General features: G+C 46.0%; 1 protein-coding gene across 5 annotated transcripts in view; it reads left to right on the top strand.

The window, feature by feature from the left end:
* Nucleotides 1–17827, top strand: part of TTK (TTK protein kinase) — an 89639-nt gene that overhangs the window by 17688 nt on the left and 54124 nt on the right. The window contains exons 1-4 of one of the 5 annotated variants that reach the window (XM_077289828.1): nt 7669–7827; nt 10072–10229; nt 14441–14663; nt 15980–16086. In XM_077289828.1, the coding sequence (XP_077145943.1) occupies nt 10088–10229; nt 14441–14663; nt 15980–16086 (472 nt within the window). In that variant the 5' untranslated portion in view covers nt 7669–7827; nt 10072–10087. Of the gene's footprint in view, nt 1–7668; nt 7828–10071; nt 10230–14440; nt 14664–15979; nt 16087–17827 lie in introns of those variants that run through there. The other 4 variants (XM_077289829.1, XM_077289827.1, XM_077289831.1 and 1 more) reach the window with 4 other exon arrangements.

The following is a 17827-nucleotide window of genomic DNA, read 5'->3' as shown; positions in this document are numbered from 1 at the left end:
TATAATTTGGTGCGAATTAAGCAGGGGGATGAGTGGAAGACCGCATTTAATACGCCCGAGGGCCACTTTGAGTATTTGGTGATGCCTTTTGGTCTTTCAAATGCCCCTTCAGTCTTTCAGTCCTTTATGCATGACATTTTCCGTGATTATTTGGATAAATTTATGATTGTGTATCTGGATGATATTTTGATTTTTTCGGATGACTGGGACTCTCATGTCCAGCAGGTCAGGAGGGTTTTTCAGGTTTTGCGGTCTAATTCCTTGTGTGTGAAGGGTTCTAAGTGCGTTTTTGGGGTTCAAAAGATTTCCTTTTTGGGATATATTTTTTCCCCCTCTTCCATCGAGATGGATCCTGTCAAGGTTCAGGCTATTTGTGATTGGACGCAACCTTCTTCTCTTAAGAGTCTTCAGAAATTTTTGGGCTTTGCTAACTTTTATCGTCGATTTATTGCTGGTTTTTCTGATGTTGTTAAACCATTGACTGATTTGACTAAGAAGGGTGCTGATGTTGCTGATTGGTCCCCTGCTGCTGTGGAGGCCTTTCGGGAGCTTAAGCGCCGCTTTTCTTCCGCCCCTGTGTTGCGTCAGCCTGATGTTGCTCTTCCTTTTCAGGTTGAGGTCGACGCTTCTGAAATCGGAGCTGGGGCGGTTTTGTCGCAGAGAAGTTCCGATTGTTCCGTGATGAGACCTTGTGCCTTTTTCTCGCGTAAATTTTCGCCCGCCGAGCGGAATTATGATGTTGGGAATCGGGAGCTTTTGGCCATGAAGTGGGCTTTTGAGGAGTGGCGTCATTGGCTTGAGGGGGCTAGACATCAGGTGGTGGTATTGACTGACCACAAAAATCTAATTTATCTTGAGTCCGCCAGACGCCTGAATCCTAGACAGGCGCGCTGGTCGTTGTTTTTCTCTCGGTTTAATTTTGTGGTGTCCTACCTGCCGGGTTCTAAGAATGTTAAGGCGGATGCCCTTTCTAGGAGTTTTGAGCCTGACTCCCCTGGTAACTCTGAACCTACAGGTATCCTTAAGGATGGAGTGATATTGTCTGCCGTTTCTCCAGACCTGCGGCGGGCCTTGCAGGAGTTTCAGGCGGATAGACCTGATCGTTGCCCACCTGGTAGACTGTTTGTTCCTGATGATTGGACCAGTAAAGTCATTTCTGAGGTTCATTCTTCTGCGTTGACAGGTCATCCTGGAATCTTTGGTACCAGGGATTTGGTGGCAAGGTCCTTCTGGTGGCCTTCCCTGTCTCGAGATGTGCGAGGCTTTGTGCAGTCTTGTGACGTTTGTGCTCGGGCCAAGCCTTGTTGTTCTCGGGCTAGTGGATTGTTGTTGCCCTTGCCTATCCCGAAGAGGCCCTGGACGCACATCTCGATGGATTTTATTTCGGATCTTCCTGTTTCTCAGAAGATGTCTGTCATCTGGGTGGTGTGTGACCGTTTCTCTAAGATGGTCCATTTGGTTCCCCTGCCTAAGTTGCCTTCTTCTTCCGAGTTGGTTCCTCTGTTTTTTCAAAATGTGGTCCGTTTGCATGGCATTCCGGAGAATATCGTTTCTGACAGAGGAACCCAATTCGTGTCTAGATTTTGGCGAGCATTCTGTGCTAGGATGGGCATAGATTTGTCTTTCTCGTCTGCTTTCCATCCTCAGACTAATGGCCAGACCGAGCGGACGAATCAGACCTTGGAGACATATTTGAGGTGTTTTGTGTCTGCAGATCAGGATGATTGGGTTGCTTTTTTGCCTTTAGCGGAGTTTGCCCTCAATAATCGGGCCAGCTCTGCCACCTTGGTGTCTCCTTTTTTCTGTAATTCGGGGTTTCATCCTCGATTTTCTTCTGGTCAGGTGGAATCTTCGGATTGTCCTGGAGTGGATGCTGTGGTGGAGAGGTTGCATCAGATTTGGGGGCAGGTAGTGGACAATTTGAAGTTGTCCCAGGAGAAGACTCAGCTTTTTGCCAACCGCCGGCGTCGGGTTGGTCCTCGGCTTTGTGTTGGGGACTTGGTGTGGTTGTCTTCTCGTTTTGTCCCTATGAGGGTTTCTTCTCCTAAGTTTAAGCCTCGGTTCATCGGCCCGTACAAGATATTGGAGATTCTTAACCCTGTGTCCTTCCGTTTGGACCTCCCTGCATCTTTTTCTATTCATAATGTTTTTCATCGGTCATTGTTGCGCAGGTATGAGGTACCGGTTGTGCCTTCCGTTGAGCCTCCTGCTCCGGTGTTGGTTGAGGGCGAGTTGGAGTACGTTGTGGAAAAAATCTTGGACTCCCGGGTTTCCAGACGGAAACTCCAGTATCTGGTCAAATGGAAGGGATACGGTCAGGAGGATAATTCTTGGGTGACTGCCTCTGATGTTCATGCCTCCGATCTGGTCCGTGCCTTTCATAGGGCTCATCCTGATCGCCCTGGTGGTTCTGGTGAGGGTTCGGTGCCCCCTCCTTGAGGGGGGGGTACTGTTGTGAAATTGGATTTTGGGCTCCCCCGGTGGCCACTGGTGGAATTGAACTGGTGTGCATCATCCCCTCTGTTCACCTGTTTCCATCAGGATGTGGGAGTCGCTATTTAACCATGCTCCTCTGTCACTTCCATGCCGGTCAACATTGTAATCAGAAGCCTTTCTGTGCATGTTCCTGCTGCTAGACAACTCCCAGCTAAGTTGGACTTTAGTCCTCGTTTGTTTTTGCATTTTGTTCCAGTTCACAGCTGTAGTTTCGTTTCTGTGTCTGGAAAGCTCTTGTGATCTGAAATTGCCACTCTGATGTTATGAGTTAATACTAGAGTCTTAAAGTAATTTCAGGATGGCGTTTTAATAGGGTTTTCAGCTGACCATGAAAGTGCCCTTTCTGTCTTCCTGCTATCTAGTAAGCGGACCTCAATTTTGCTAAACCTATTTTCATACTACGTTTGTCATTTCATCTAAAATCACCGCCAATATATGTGGGGGCCTCTGTCTGCCTATCGGGGAAATTTCTCTAGAGGTGAGCCAGGACTATATTTTCCTCTGCCAGGATTAGTTAGTCCTCCGGCCGGCGCTGGGCGTCTAGGGATAAAAAACGTAGGCAACGCTACCCGGCTACTGTTAGTTGTGCGGCAGGTTTAGTTCATGGTCAGTTTAGTTTCCATCCTTCCAAGAGCTAGTACTTATGTTTGCTGGGCTATGTTCTCTTGCCATTGAGAACCATAACAGGTTGAATAATAAATGACCCTCTGAAAAAACTTTTCACAATTTAAAAAAAAAATAAACAAAGAAATAACATTCTTTTTTGCTGCAGTGCATTTCACACTTCCAGGCTGATCAACAGTCCAAATGTCACAATGCCAAGTTAATTCCAAATGTGTAAACCTGCTAAATCTGCAGGGGGTTGAATACTACTTGTAGGCACTGTATCTATAGATACATAGATGTATCTGTCCATATATCTGGCTGCTTTCACACATCAGGTTTTTGCCGTCAGGCACAATCCGGGGAGTTTTTAAAAAAACGGATCCTTTTTTTCCGCCGGATCCGTTTTTTCTCATAGAGTTGTATTAGCGCCGGATTGCGCCTGATGTCCACACGTTTCATCCGTTTTTTGCCGGATCCGTCAAAAAAGCTGTTTCTGCCGGACAGAAAACACATACAGAGGAACGGTTTTTCTGTCTGGCGAAAAAACAGACAGCGATGGATCCGGCGAAAAACGTATGAAACGGAGATGTGAAATGATGAATCTGGCCTCCGAATCCATTTTTTCATGCATGTTTCCATTCAAATCATGCATATTTTCCTTTTATTTATTTCCAAAAACTGCATCAAAACTGCGCAAAAAACGTACCAAAAACAGCATCAAAACTGCACCAAAAACTGCATCAAAACCTGGTGCAGTTTTGGTGTGGTTTTGATGCAGTTTTTGGGGCGGTTTTGATGCAGTTTTTGGTGTGGTTTTGATGCAGTTCTTGGTATGGTTTTGATGCAGTGTTTGGTGCAGTTTTTGGTGCGGTTTTTGATGCAGTTTTTGGTGCAGTTTTGATGCAGTTTTTGGTTCCTTTTTTTGATGCGTTTTTTATGCAGTTTCTGGTGCGGTTTTTGTGCATTTTTCATGCAGTTTTTGGTGTGGTTTTGATGCAGTTTTTTGTGCAGTTTTGATGCGCTTTTGGTGTAGTTTTTGGTGCGTTTTTTGCGCGGTTTTGATGCATTTTTTAATTCGCTTTTGGTGCGGTTTTTGTTTTGCACTGTTTTTATGCGTTTTGGTGCGTTTTTGAAAGCTAAATAAAGATGTATTATTGAACAAAAAAAAAAGATTTGTGATGTCATTATTGTCCAATCTCCTCTTTTACATTTGTCCAACCCACACTCCATTACACACACAGATAAATAGATGATATATGAAATGGATAGACAGATCTACATATAGATAGATCTATAGATGCATACATCTATCTATTCCTATATCTATCTATAGATATACGTGGATAGATATATCTGTGTCCACTGTCCGGATTACATCCGAATGAGCTGCAGATTGGATGCTGCGTACTTGTAGTCCCATCGGATGATGCCTGCACACACACCTCAAAAGACCCCCGCACAGCCCCGCACACACCTGAAAAGCCCCGCACACACCCGACAGTCCCGCACACCCCCGAACAGCCAGGCACCCACCCGAAAAGCCCTGCACACACCCAAACAGTCCCGCAACATCCGAACAGCCCGCAGACCCCGCACACACCTGAACAGTCCCGCACAGCGCCGCACACATCCGAACAGCCCGCAGACCCCGCCCGCACACACATACACGCACACCGTCACCGCCCACATTCCGCCCACACACTTCCCTCCTCCCGAACTGCAGCGTTTCTCGGACCCACATCCGCATCTAAACTGCAGATCTTTTTTACATCTGCGGTTTTGCTGTGGATGTGCCCGACTCAATAAAAGTCTAAGGGTGCAGAAACGCTGCAGTTCCGCACAAAAGAAGTGACATGCTGCGAGAAAAAAAAGCTGCGTTTCGGTGCGGCTTTTTCCGCAGCATGTGCACAACAAGTCTGCGGCTCCCATAGACTTACATTGGTTGTGCACTACACTGCGGATTTGATGCAATTCAGTGCGGCAAAAAACCCTGCGGATCTGCAATCAGATCCACAACGTGTGCACACAGCCTTAGCATTTAGTGAACCTAGCAAAAAAGCCAAGCAAAAAACTAGTGTGGGATTGCACTTTTTTTTCATTGCACTTTGAATTTTTTTCACATTTTCTGCTACACGACAAGGTAAAACCAATGATGTCGTTCAAAAGTAGAACTTGTCCCGCCAAAGATAAGCCCTCACATGGCCATATTGGCGGAAAAATTATGGCTCTGGAAAGAAGGGGAGCGATAAACGAAAACAAAAAAGCTCCAGGGGTGAAGGGGTTTAGAAACATGGATATGGACATATCTATGGAAATATCTATCTATCTATCTATCTATCTATCTATCTATCTATCTATCTATCTATCTATCTATCTGTCTATCTATCTATCTATCCATCTGTCTATCTCATATCTATCTGTGTGTAATGGAGTGTGCGTTGGACAAATGTAAAAGAGGAGGTTGGACAGAAATGACATCACAAATCTTTTTGAAGCTAGAGGAGGGAGAGGAGGGAGGGGTTGGGTGTGTTTTGGAGTGGGTGTGGTAGGTTCGTGCTTAGTAGCAGTGCAATGCATCATGGAACTTGTAGTATTAAAGCACAATAAGTCAGGAGAAAGGAAGTTGTCGATTAACCCCATGAGAGCTGAATCCAGCACTAAAGATGTGCTGCTACAGCATGATAAAAGGTAATATTGCTAAAATAAACACAGTGGATGTTTTTAGTGGCACATAATAGCAAGATTTATGGGGGAAAAAAAGGGTTATAGTAGTGGACAACTTCTTTAACCCCTTCCTGACGTCGGACGGGATAGTACGTCCGACATCAGGTCCCCTGCTTTGATGCAGGGCTCCGCGATGAGCCCGCATCAAAGCCGGGACATGTCAGCTGTTATGAACAGCTGACATGTGCCCGCAATAGGCGCGGGCAGAACAGAATCGCGATCTGCCCGCACCTATTAACTAGTTACATGCCGCTGTCAAACGCAGACAGCGGTATTTAACTATGACGTCATCGCCGACCCCCGTCACATGCTTCTGAATGGTAACCATAGAGGTCCTTGAGACCTCTATGGTTACTGATCCTCGGTAGCTGTGAGCGCCACCCTGTGGTCGGCACTCACAGCACACCTGTATTTCTGCTACATAACAGCGATCTGATGATCGCTGTTATGTAGCAGAGCCGATCGGGTTGTGCCTGCTTCTAGCCTCCCATGGAGGCTATTGAAGCATGGCAAAAGTGAAAAAAAAAGTTTTTAAAAATGAAAAAAATAAAAAAAACATAAAAGTTTAAATCACCCCCCTTTCGCCCCAATCAAAATAAATCAATAAAAAAAAAATCAAACCTACACATATTTGGTATCGCCGCGTTCAGAATCGCCCGATCTATCAATAAAAAAAAGCATTAACCTGATCGCTAAATGGCGTAATGAGAAAAAAAATCGAAACGCCAGAAATACATTTTTTTGGTCGCCGCGACATTGCATTAAAATGCAATAACGGGCGATCAAAAGAATGTATCTACACCAAAATGGTATCATTAAAAATGCCAGCTCGGCACGCAAAAAATAAGCCCTCACCTGACCCCAGATCACGAAAAATGGAGACGCTACGAGTATCGGAAAATGGCGCAATTTTTTTTTTTTTTTGCAAAGTTTGGAATTTTTTTTCACCACTTAGGTAAAACATAACCTAGACATGTTAGGTGTCTATGAACTCGTACTGACCTGGAGAATCATAATGGCAGGTCAGTTTTAGCTTTTAGTGAACCTAGCAAAATAGCCAAGCAAAAAACAAGTGTGGGATTGCACTTTTTTTGCAATATCACCGCACTTGGAATTTTTTTCCCATTTTCTAGTACACGACATGGTAAAACCAATGATGTCGTTCAAAAGTACAACTCGTCCCGCAAAAAATAAGCCCTCACATGGCCAAATTGACGGAAAAATAAAAAAGTTATGGCTCTGGGAAGGAGGGGAGCGAAAAACGAACACGGAAAAACGAAAACTGCCACGGTCATGAAGGGGTTAATATTCAATAAAGGCTATTCCCGGCTCTTCTTCCCATCATCTCACGGGGTCCCATTTAGCGGGGAGAAGTTTCCCCTCACCGTGAGGTTGAGCTATAGTTTTGGTTCTTTACCCCCTAATCTATGTGTCTGCAGTGTGAGATCAGTGGTCACTTTAACGCCCACTTTTGTGCCATTTTTATAACCTTTGTAGCTGCTTTTAAGCGCATTCACATCAGGGTTCCTCGCAGCATTGTATTTTTTTTCATATTGTGCGTTTTTAATTTTGTTAAGTCTGTAAAAAACAGAAAAAAATGAATTGGCAAGAAACCAACGTCAGCACGGTACGTCATGCAGTCATCACATATGTGCCACCTGCCCGGTCCCTGCGCCCCACACATAGCCCAGACAGCACAGCTTCCCCGTCCGGCTCTCCCGGTGCAGTCTCTGGGCAGTAGAGAGCTCTGTCCCCCGCACACTGTTCCACTACAGCTGGAAGTCACATCCCGCCCCAAACAAACATGGCCGCCAAAGACAAGGAAGGGCAATCGTCACTTCCGGGTCCGTTTGCGCTGGCCAATCATATTGATGCATCGAGGAGGTGGCAATTTTCAAACTAACGCCGTGAGCCGATGCTCGAGCGCTGATCTCCGGGGCGCGGACCGTCCTCCGTTACCGGCCTGACGAGCTGCCGGGCCGCAGTGGCGCTGGCTGACAGGTACTATGTGGGACGTGGGCGCACATTAGGAATGTCTGGTTGTCGCCGCCGTGGACCGGACGCTGCTCGGCCTCTGTGTCCCCGGCCCATCTCTGCGCCCGGTGCATCGCTGCGCCAGCTGTCAGGGCCTCGGCCCCTCTCTCCCTGTGCGCCCTGTTCTGGGTGATGTCTCCCTGCGCAGTGACAGCGCCGTGTGGCCCCTCACCGAGGGCAGGGATGTGGGGTCCCCGGCGCCCAGTGTGTGGTAGGACAGCAGCCCTCTCCGAATCGCTGATTGGCTGCAGCGCTGTTGACATGTCACCGTCTGCTGGATCTGGGGAGGCCAACTGCACTGTTTCTCCATAAAGGGTTAAGGAGCCATGGCTGCTAGGACCACTCCTCATCCCTCATATTTGCCCCCCAGTAAATAAGCAGCTTGTACTCCCCTCCAGCCCTGGTGGCGTTCCTGCGGTGCCCAATCCGTGCTGGCGTCACTGTCCCTGCCTTCAGACGTATCGGTAACCGAGTGACTTCCTAGAACACAGACGTTATCGTTTATGGCGACGATCACGTCTATTTTTTTATGGACAATGTGTCTGTGCAAAGCTCAAGGAGATCTGTCCTTTCTTTTTCCCCCCAGTATCACGGATGAAAAGAGCCAGTACCCCGACTTGTGAATGAGGCCTTACAATGTGCACTCTTGCTACCTCATACCTTCTCATTAGCTTCAGCGAGTGAGCGCACTGTCACTGTACTTTAAAAAGAATATAGCACTGTGACAAGATCCTACTGAGCTTACACCAGAGTTAATAATCTGCACATGCTCAGTAGAGTAGGGTCTAGCGCAGCTCCTGAAACTGACCTCACTGATGACTTTGTTTGAGTGGGGAAAACTCTGACAATGACAGCAGCCCTGGCCCCCAGATGATTTATATGACTATCCCAGCATGCACTAGGGATTCTCAAATAAAATGTCATGAAAATGGAGTTAAAAAATAAAAACTAAAGTAGTTCTAGAGGGAACGGTAGGGAATTTTTAGTTAGAGTACTTTAGAAGCTCGATTTGTTTTATTACATTAAATCAGCATTTAGGATTGAAATCAACGTAGTTTTGGATCAATACTTTAAAGGGAACCTGTCACCCTGTTTTGTGAAGATGAGCTTAAAATAGCGTTAAATAGGGGCAGAGCTGGGCGTTACATTAGTGTCTTTGTGTGCCTTTATTACCCACCTATGCTGCTGAAATACCTTTGTAAAGTCGCTGTTTTCTGCTGTCACTCACGCTGGTCTGGTCCTATGGGCGTGGTGACAGCGCTGTTTCTCCCCCAGAATCCTGCTCATCATTCCGTTGGTGGCGTAGTGGTGTGCGCATGTCCAACAGAGAATATCCACTGCCCAGGAGATGAAAAAGAGCGCGATCTGCGCTATTCAGCCGTTTACCGGTGGGCGCGGCCATCTTTCCTGTGGCCGCGCGTGCGCAGATGGAGCGCTCTGCTGCCCGGGGCTTCAGGAAAATGGCCGCGCCCACCAGTAAACGGCGAATAGCGCAGATCGCGCTGTTTTTCATCTCCTGGGCAGTGGATTCGCCTTTTGGACATGCGCACACCACTACGCCACCAACGGAATGATGAGCAGGATTCTGGGGGAGAAACAGCGCTGTCACCACGCCCATAGGACCAGACCAGCGTGAGTGACAGCAGAAAACGGCGACTTTACAAAGGTATTTCGGCAGCATAGGTGGGTAATAAAGGCACACAGACACTAATGTAACGCCCAGCTCTGCCCCTATTTAACGCTATTTTTAGCTCATCTTCAAAAAACGGGGTGACGGGTTCCCTTTAAGCATTATGGCCGTTTTTCGTCATAAGAAACTACATTTTAATACGTTCTGTCTCGTGTTCTTCTACAAATCCATGTGCCAAGCTGAACTGTGAGGAGAAAATGGAGGCTTCCTGAAAAGTGCTAGCTCTTGAACCAAATGTAGCAGTTTTGGGTGATTATTTGTGAGTGGGAGATGTACTTTGTGAGCTGTAGTGATTTTCGATGAGACTAGGTAGTCTTGTAGTGGTTTCACCCACACGTCATTGTCCAGAGCGCGTGGTTGTGTCTCCAGACCTATGGCTGATCACGGGGTTAGCTTCTCTTATAGGAGGACACGTGCACTGGTGCTGTCTTCATGAGATAAGTGCCTCATTATTTCCCTTATTAGAATGCAGACATCCTTTACCATTCTGAGGTGTGTTAACTCTGACATTGTCATCTTAGTCTAGATTTGTACAAAATGGAGGATGAAGATATAAGTGAACGGAAGTTAAAGATTGCCTCCATTTTGGATAGAGTTAAGAGCTTCAAGACCAAGTATGGTAATGAAGATAATTTGACGGATGAACTAACTTTCACCAAATCTTCTGCTGACACGACAGGTAAGTGACATCATACGGTATTGACCACCTGTTGTGAAAGCTGCACCCTATGCTGCTTTCCTTGTGTGTTTGCGTGCAGTTTTATGTTCTAGTTTGGGAAACACTTAACCCCTTCAGGACACATGACGTATGTTAAAGGCTAAGTTCACATTAGCATATCTGTGTGCAGCGTATCATCTGCATGGGCAAACACATGCTTACGCTGCGTTTTTTATCCACATCAGCTTACGCATGACGCAAGAAAACGCTGCGTGTGCATGTGTTTGTATGCGTTTTTGGCTGTGTTTGCGTTGTTTATGCGCATGCGTTCGATATTTCCAGGAGTGCGTGTCTCAAAAGTTACAGTCCTTGCGTACCAATGCTTTCCCATAGACAGTAATGTGTTTTGACGCACTCATCCGCATGCACATATTTGCCGCGACAGAATGCAACATGTTGCGTTCAGCTGGCACGGCAAAAAAACGCATGCGGACGCATCCGCATACAAACTGGTGTCAATGCATGTCCCTGCATACACAATGTTAAATATAGGTACGCAAGATGCATGCGGATCTGTACGCAGGCATACGCTGCGCACAGATACGCTAATGTGAACCCGGCCTAAGTCCTATATCGTGTCTTTAATGTGAGTTCTGACGCCGAGCCTGCACCTTCCCCGTCTTTAACAGCTGCGGGTGGGTTGGGGGTTGGTGCTCTGCCAGCAGCTGTTAACCTGTTAAATCCCGCTGGCAACCACTAACAGAGGGATTGAGCATATGCCATCCGGAAGCATGTCAATCAGCGCTCCTGTCACTTGATCCCAGGGCGCCATTGGGTTGTCATGACAGTTTGCACAAGACCCCTGTGCCTGTCATTACGATACTCCTATGAATGCCAGCTCGTGCCTGGCATTTATAGGAAAGCGTGATTTCTGTTTGCTGGAGCACTGCCATGTTTAACACAATGATCACATCTTCAATTCTCCTAAAGGGACTATTAAATATACTAAAAAGTGAAAAAAAAAATTGGAAAGGAATAAACCCTCCCCCCCAACAGAAGTTAAAATCGCCCCTCTTTTGCCCCATTGAAAATAAAACAATAGAAGACTGCACGTATTTGGTATTACTGCTTACAGAAATGTCCAATCTGTCAAAATATAAAATAAATTAATATGATCACTAACCAGTGTAGCAAGAAAAAAATGAAAATGCCAGAATTACGCTTTTTGAGCCACCGCAACATAGCAATTATACGCAATAATTGGCGATCAAAACATCGTAGCTACCTAAAATGGTATCAGTAAATATGTCAGCTCAGGGCTCAAAAAAAGCCCTCACACGGTCCCATATTCCGAAAAATGGAAATGCTACGGGTCTTGGGAAAAAGAACTACAAATGCAAACAAATTTTTTTTTTTTTTTCATGCAAATTTCTGAATCTTTTTTCACCACTTAAATAAAAAAAATTCTGTGTAGGTTTATCTGCAAATTCATACTGATCTGGAGAATCATATTGCCAGGTCAGTTTTACCCGATATGGTAAAATCAATGGTGCCATTCAAAAGAGCAACTAATCCTGCAAAAAATAAGCCTTCACATGGCCATATTGATGGAAAAGTAAAGAAGTTATGGCGCTGGGAAGAAGGGGAGGAAAAACCGAAAATGACCCAGTGGTGAAGGGGTTAAAGGGGTATTCCCATATTTAAAGGGAACTTATCACCAGGTTTGTCCCATATGATAAGACCACCACCTTTCAGCTCTCATATACAGCATTCTATAATGCTGTATATCTGCCCCCAATCCGGCCTGCAACACAAGAAAAAGACCTTTTGATAATACAGATGAAGAAGACCGCGATCTTCGAAACGCGTAGGAACTGGTCCACACAGCGTTTCTTACTTTGGATGGTCACGTGACTCCTACGTCACGCAAGGTCCTGTTCGGCGTCTGCAGCACCTCAGGCTCCAAGCGTGTACCGGCTTCTGTTGCGCACCACTAGTGAGGACATTCAGGGGGTGTATGTCACCGGCCGGGACTACACTCCTGAAGACACATTCCTTCTACCTCGGACGTCATCTGGACATCATCTGCGACTGCACCTTCGCTCTTGAGACTGATAGCATCGCTTGATGAGGTATTTGCTAGCACTATGCACTTTTCCACAGTGAACTGCTAACGAACTTGCTGTACTCGAACTAACTGGTTTATAGTCTGAGGAAGATTAGTGGATTGTTTTATATATGTAGTTATTTATGTCTTTGTGCTTATTTTTTGAGGGTGGTTTTTTTATTTGTTGCATGGTATTTATATTAAAAAAGCAGCAGGTTTCATAGAACATAGGAAGTTGTGTTATTATAAGGTGGAGATTATTTGCATAGCGCAAAACAACCTAAGGTTTTATATATTTTTACTGTTGACAATATTTGTGGTTTTTGTCCTGTTTTGCAGCTGCGTTTTTTTTTCCCCTAGGATTGCCGCTTTTGCGCCGACCATTATATATTTGAAAAACTTTGATAATACTCGCCTATAGGGCAGTCCGGTCTGATGGGTACCGCGGTTTGGCGCCTCCTCTCTTCTTACAGTGCCATCCTCCTTCATGTGAATGACGTGTCCTACGTCATCCACTGTGTGCTTGTACTTCTCTGTCCTTTCAAGGGCAGAGTAAAGTGCTACAGGGTGCAGAAGGTGATGGTCAAAGAGTGTGAATGCTGCATATCAGGTCTGAGGTGGTGGTCTTATCTCATATCTGTTACACCTGGTGACCGGTTCCCTATAAAGTATACCTCCACTTTACACATTTTCTTTAATTTGTTTCTGCATATTACCTTATTTTTCGGACTATAAGACGCACGGTACCATAAGACAATAGGAGAATAGCAGAAAAAAGATTTTTATAAGATGGCGGTCCGTCTTATTGTCTGAATTTAAGGTATCACAGGAGGTGGGGTCACAGGAGGCATGGTTCCTTCCTCAGGAAACCGGTGGCGGCAGAAGTGGGGCAATGCTGCAGTCCTGGGGTATCCCAGCGGTGCGATGTTGTGGGTCCGGTGTCGGCGGTGAGGCAGAGTCCCTTCCTCAGGATACCGGCGGCAGAAATGTGGCGCCGCTGCGGCCCGGTGACCAAGGTGAGCCGAGCCGAGTGCATCACCGGTTTCTTCGCAGCCATTTTCCTGAGGCCGTGCATGCGCAGATTGAGATCTCTGCTACCCCTGGCTTCAGGAAAATGGCCACCGAGATCTTCAGCGCCCATTTTCCTGAAGCCGAGGGCCACCGAGGTCTCAAGCCCACAGCCTCAGGAAGATGGAGCCTGAGAGGTCAGCTGAGATCTCAATCCGACTCCGGCGGCCCACTGCTTCAGGAAGATGGCCTCTGCCTACGTCTGTTCCCTGAGGAAGGGACGCTGCTGCACCACTGCCGCAACCCCCCTGCGTTTGGACTAGAAGATGGACACCCCCTCCCCATTTTCCTGCCAAATTTTTTTGTGAAAAAGTGAGTCTTATAGTCCGAAAAATGTCTTTAAACATCTTGCAGATCGTTGAGGGGCCAGTCGCTGACACTCATGATCACTCAAAACACTGTCTCAATGTGCTTAAATCATAAGACAGAAGTGTGAGCCCGTGCACAGAGCAGAAAGTCCCAGCCCGTACGCTGCTCTGTGCATATGTGGGAGAGGAGTCCAGAGACTAGAGGGCCTGTCACCAAGTACAAACTGTCCCGCTGTCGCTCCAATGAGCAGTCCGCTTTTTTTCATTTATATAATCCGGCATTCGGTTACATAGAGATGAGCCTTTTTATTTATAACCCCAATTCCCAGAATGTTTCTGACATCCATATTTTATTCACAGCAGAATACAGATCAGAAGATGAACATCAGACATTTTTCCATTTCATTTGACAAAATTAACTCATTGTGTAGCATCCCCTCTTTATACAGCAGTCTGTAAAAACCTGTGAGACCAAATGTTGTTGTTTTTTTTCCTTGCCATTTGTTTTTACGCCACTTTTGTCTTTAAAATTGAATCGGGGCCAAAGTAATCACAAGTTAAATTTTGTCCATTTTGACAACAGTCAGAGGCCGTTGGTGCAGTGACTTTAGGCATAGCAGACATTTTGGGTACAGTGGCTTGATTTGGAATTTTCTATGTTACTTAGATTAGTTTAGGTCGTGATTTGTGTATATTTTTTTGTTGTCACTATATACTGATGAAAGAACAATCGCTGTCCTTTCTCACAGAGCACTCCGGGTTCTTCAATCATCTGTTAACCCCAAAGACTCCAGAAGAATGGCTGTCTTTCCTTTTAAAACTGGAGAGTACAGGCCTGCCGCAGAGTGATAGGATGCTGCTGAATAAACTAATCGATAGTTACACGAAAGCCGTTGAAATGCTTTCTCCAGAAAAGCACAGCCATAATGAGAGCTATGCAAAGATCTCTGTTCGATTTGCAGAGTTAAAATCGTAAGTATGAGGACTTATCCTTGACCGCAGTTGTCATACGTGGCTTTCTATAAAGTGTTGCACTAGATTAATGTGCAAGAGTTTAGGGTTTTTTTTGGCTTCCTAAACAAATTGTACAAGCTCTTGTGTCTGATCAGACATGTAGAGAGAAGAGAAGAAACTGCCTCCTGGCTGGTACAGCTGCCAAGTCTGCCATCCAGCACCCAGTGAGAATCATGCATGGGTCCCATTAATCAGAATAGGTCCTGTGCACAATATTCATGGGGCCTCAATTCAGTCTCTTTGCCTTTTTGCCCGAGGTGCAGTTCAGTCTCACCAGGGTGTCTGTTGGAATTTTTGCCCATTCATCCAAAAGAGCGTTTGCGAGGTCAGACACTGATCTTGGATTTGAGTTTCTGGTTGACATGGCCGTTGAGGTCAGAGCTCTATGCCTCCAGTTATGTTCTTCCAAATCAAACTCCCCCAGCCATGGCTTTGTGGACCTTGCTTTGTACAATGGGGCACCGTCATGCTAGAAGAGAAAATGGCCTTCACTAGACTGTTTCCATAAAATTAGAAGTATATCATTGTCCAAAATGTCTTGGTATGCTGAAGCATCAAGATCTCTCTTCGCTGCCTCTAAGGAGCCTTTGCCAACCCCATAGCATTATCCCTCCTTCGCCAAACTTTGCAGTTGGCTTAATGGATACAGGCGGGTAATGTCCTGGTATCTCCTGGCATCCGCCCAACTAGCATGTGGAGATATCTGGACTCTTGGTTGTTCTGTCACTGTTTTTGTAGTAAAGAGAACAGGTCCTCAAAGCTTGGGCTAAAAACATTGATCTAGATGCTATTGGGCTTAAATAGCAGATGTTTGTTAACATTTTTACTTTTAATAAGATGGAAAAATTAAGGTTATTAAACCACAGTGCACAGCTCTAAATAATCGTTAGGGTTATACTGGGAAGTCTTCTCATTGTTACTATGTACACTCTTATTGACCTCTCGCTTGGCACATCTCGGCCAGTCTGTGCTTCGCATGTTGACTGTGATGTTAAGCTGGTATATGTGCAAAGTGATGTCCTCCTAGGCACAATTAATGTGGCGACACCAAGGTGACCCTGGTGCTCTGATTTTATAGTGTGCTGCCAGTGGTTTTTATATTTCGGCCAGTGCTGAAATGAGTAGACTGTTTTAACCTGAATAATATTTGGTTACCGTTTTATTTAACTTATTTTATTTTATTTTTTTATTGTTTTCATACGTTTAATTTTGATGACGGGTTCCCTTTTCCTTGCGATGATCTTTATGCTTCTTACTTCATTTTGTATTTTTAGTATACTAGACCAAGATGAAGCGCGTGATCAGTTCCAGCTTGCAAGACTAAACTGCAAAAAGTTTGCTTTTGTGCATGTAGCATTTGCCCAGTTTGAATGGTCTAAAGGTAATGGCCTAAATGTATTACTTCTATCTTATCCTACTCTTCTGCTGTGTGTGCACTCGGTTCATTTTATGATGGTTAGCTCTGTTCTCACCTGCCTTATGTTTATTATGATGGACCTCATTAGGCTTAACCAACCACACGTAGTACACAGGAATGTGGAGTCAGTAAGCCAAACCTCCGACTCCTCAGTTTCCCTGATTTCCAACTCATGTACATAAAGTGCAGCACAGATTCATCTTCACTAAAAGCCGAGCTCCTTAGATCAGGAATAGAACTGATATTTATAGGACATTTCATAACTTTCCCAAATTGTTATGAAGAGATTTCCATCACATCCTGCATTGTATTACTGTACCCAATTTATTATATATTGTCAGTCAGTCCGTTTTATACCGAATCCTCCAAAATGGACACCAACCCCCCGCTCTGGTAGTGTATCTGGTTCTGGCATGCTACTTGTCATTTAGATAGGAACAAAAGTACTGCTTCCAAATTTGCCTAAATGTTTTTTTTAAATATATATATATATATATATAATAATTTTTTTCAGGGTTTGCAGGCTTTAGCTTAATGTTGGCAGAGGATGACTGGCTTGGGCTCTGGAGCTGAGCCCTCTAGATCAGGGGTGGGCAATTAATTTTCTTTTTTTTTTTGAGAGAGACCGTGACCATTATGGAGGGCTGATCCAGTAGGCCGAAATTATTTCTGCTCAATATTAATATCGATTTATTATTATATTATTGATTTTATTAATATTGTATAACTTAATATTGATCAGAATTAAGAATGCTGACATCCCCCTATATATAATTTGAACCCACACACAGCCCCTTCTGTATATCGTATGAGCCCCCAACAGCCCCTTATATGCGGCATGAGCCCCACACAGCCTCCCCCATATGCAGCATGAGCCCCACACGGCCTCCCCATATACAGCATGAACCCCACACTGCCTCCCCATATACAGCATGAGCCCCACACAGCCTCCCCTACAGCATGAGCCCCACACAGCCTCCCCTACAGCATGAGCCCCACACAGCCTCCCCTACAGCATGAGCCCCACACGGCCTCCCCATATACAGCATGAGCCCCACACGGCCTCCCCATATACAGCATGAGCCCCACACGGCCTCCCCATATACAGCATGAGCCCCACACGGCCTCCCCATATACAGCATGAGCCCCACACGGCCTCCCCATATACAGCATGAACCCCACACTGCCTCCCCATATACAGCATGAACCCCACACAGCCTCCCCTACAGCATGAGCCCCACACAGCCTCCCCATATACTGCATGAGCCCCACACGGCCTCCCCATATACAGCATGAGCCCCACACGGCCTCCCCATATACAGCATGAGCCCCACACGGCCTCCCCATATACAGCATGAGCCCCACACGGCCTCCCCATATACAGCATGAGCCCCACACGGCCTCCCCATATACAGCGTGAGCCCCACACGGCCTCCCTATATACAGCTTGAGCCCCACACAGCCTCCCTATATACAATGCATGTCGCCTCAATAGCCTCCCCATGTGCAGCATGTTACCCCCCCATGTGCAGCATGTTACCCCCCCATGTGCAGCATGTTACCCCCCCATGTGTGCCGGAGGCCCCTCCAACAGAGGAGTCAGCGGCGAGCGCAGCCCAGAGCCGCACATGGAGACATCGAGCAGGCAGGCACAGTACGGCCCGTGGACCTCTGATTTCCCGCCCACGGCTGTCTCGGTCCGCGG

This window comes from Ranitomeya variabilis, chromosome 2, assembly GCF_051348905.1.
Source record: "Ranitomeya variabilis isolate aRanVar5 chromosome 2, aRanVar5.hap1, whole genome shotgun sequence".
NCBI lineage: Eukaryota > Metazoa > Chordata > Amphibia > Anura > Dendrobatidae > Ranitomeya > Ranitomeya variabilis.
This window is presented reverse-complemented; position numbering and strand designations above follow the sequence as displayed.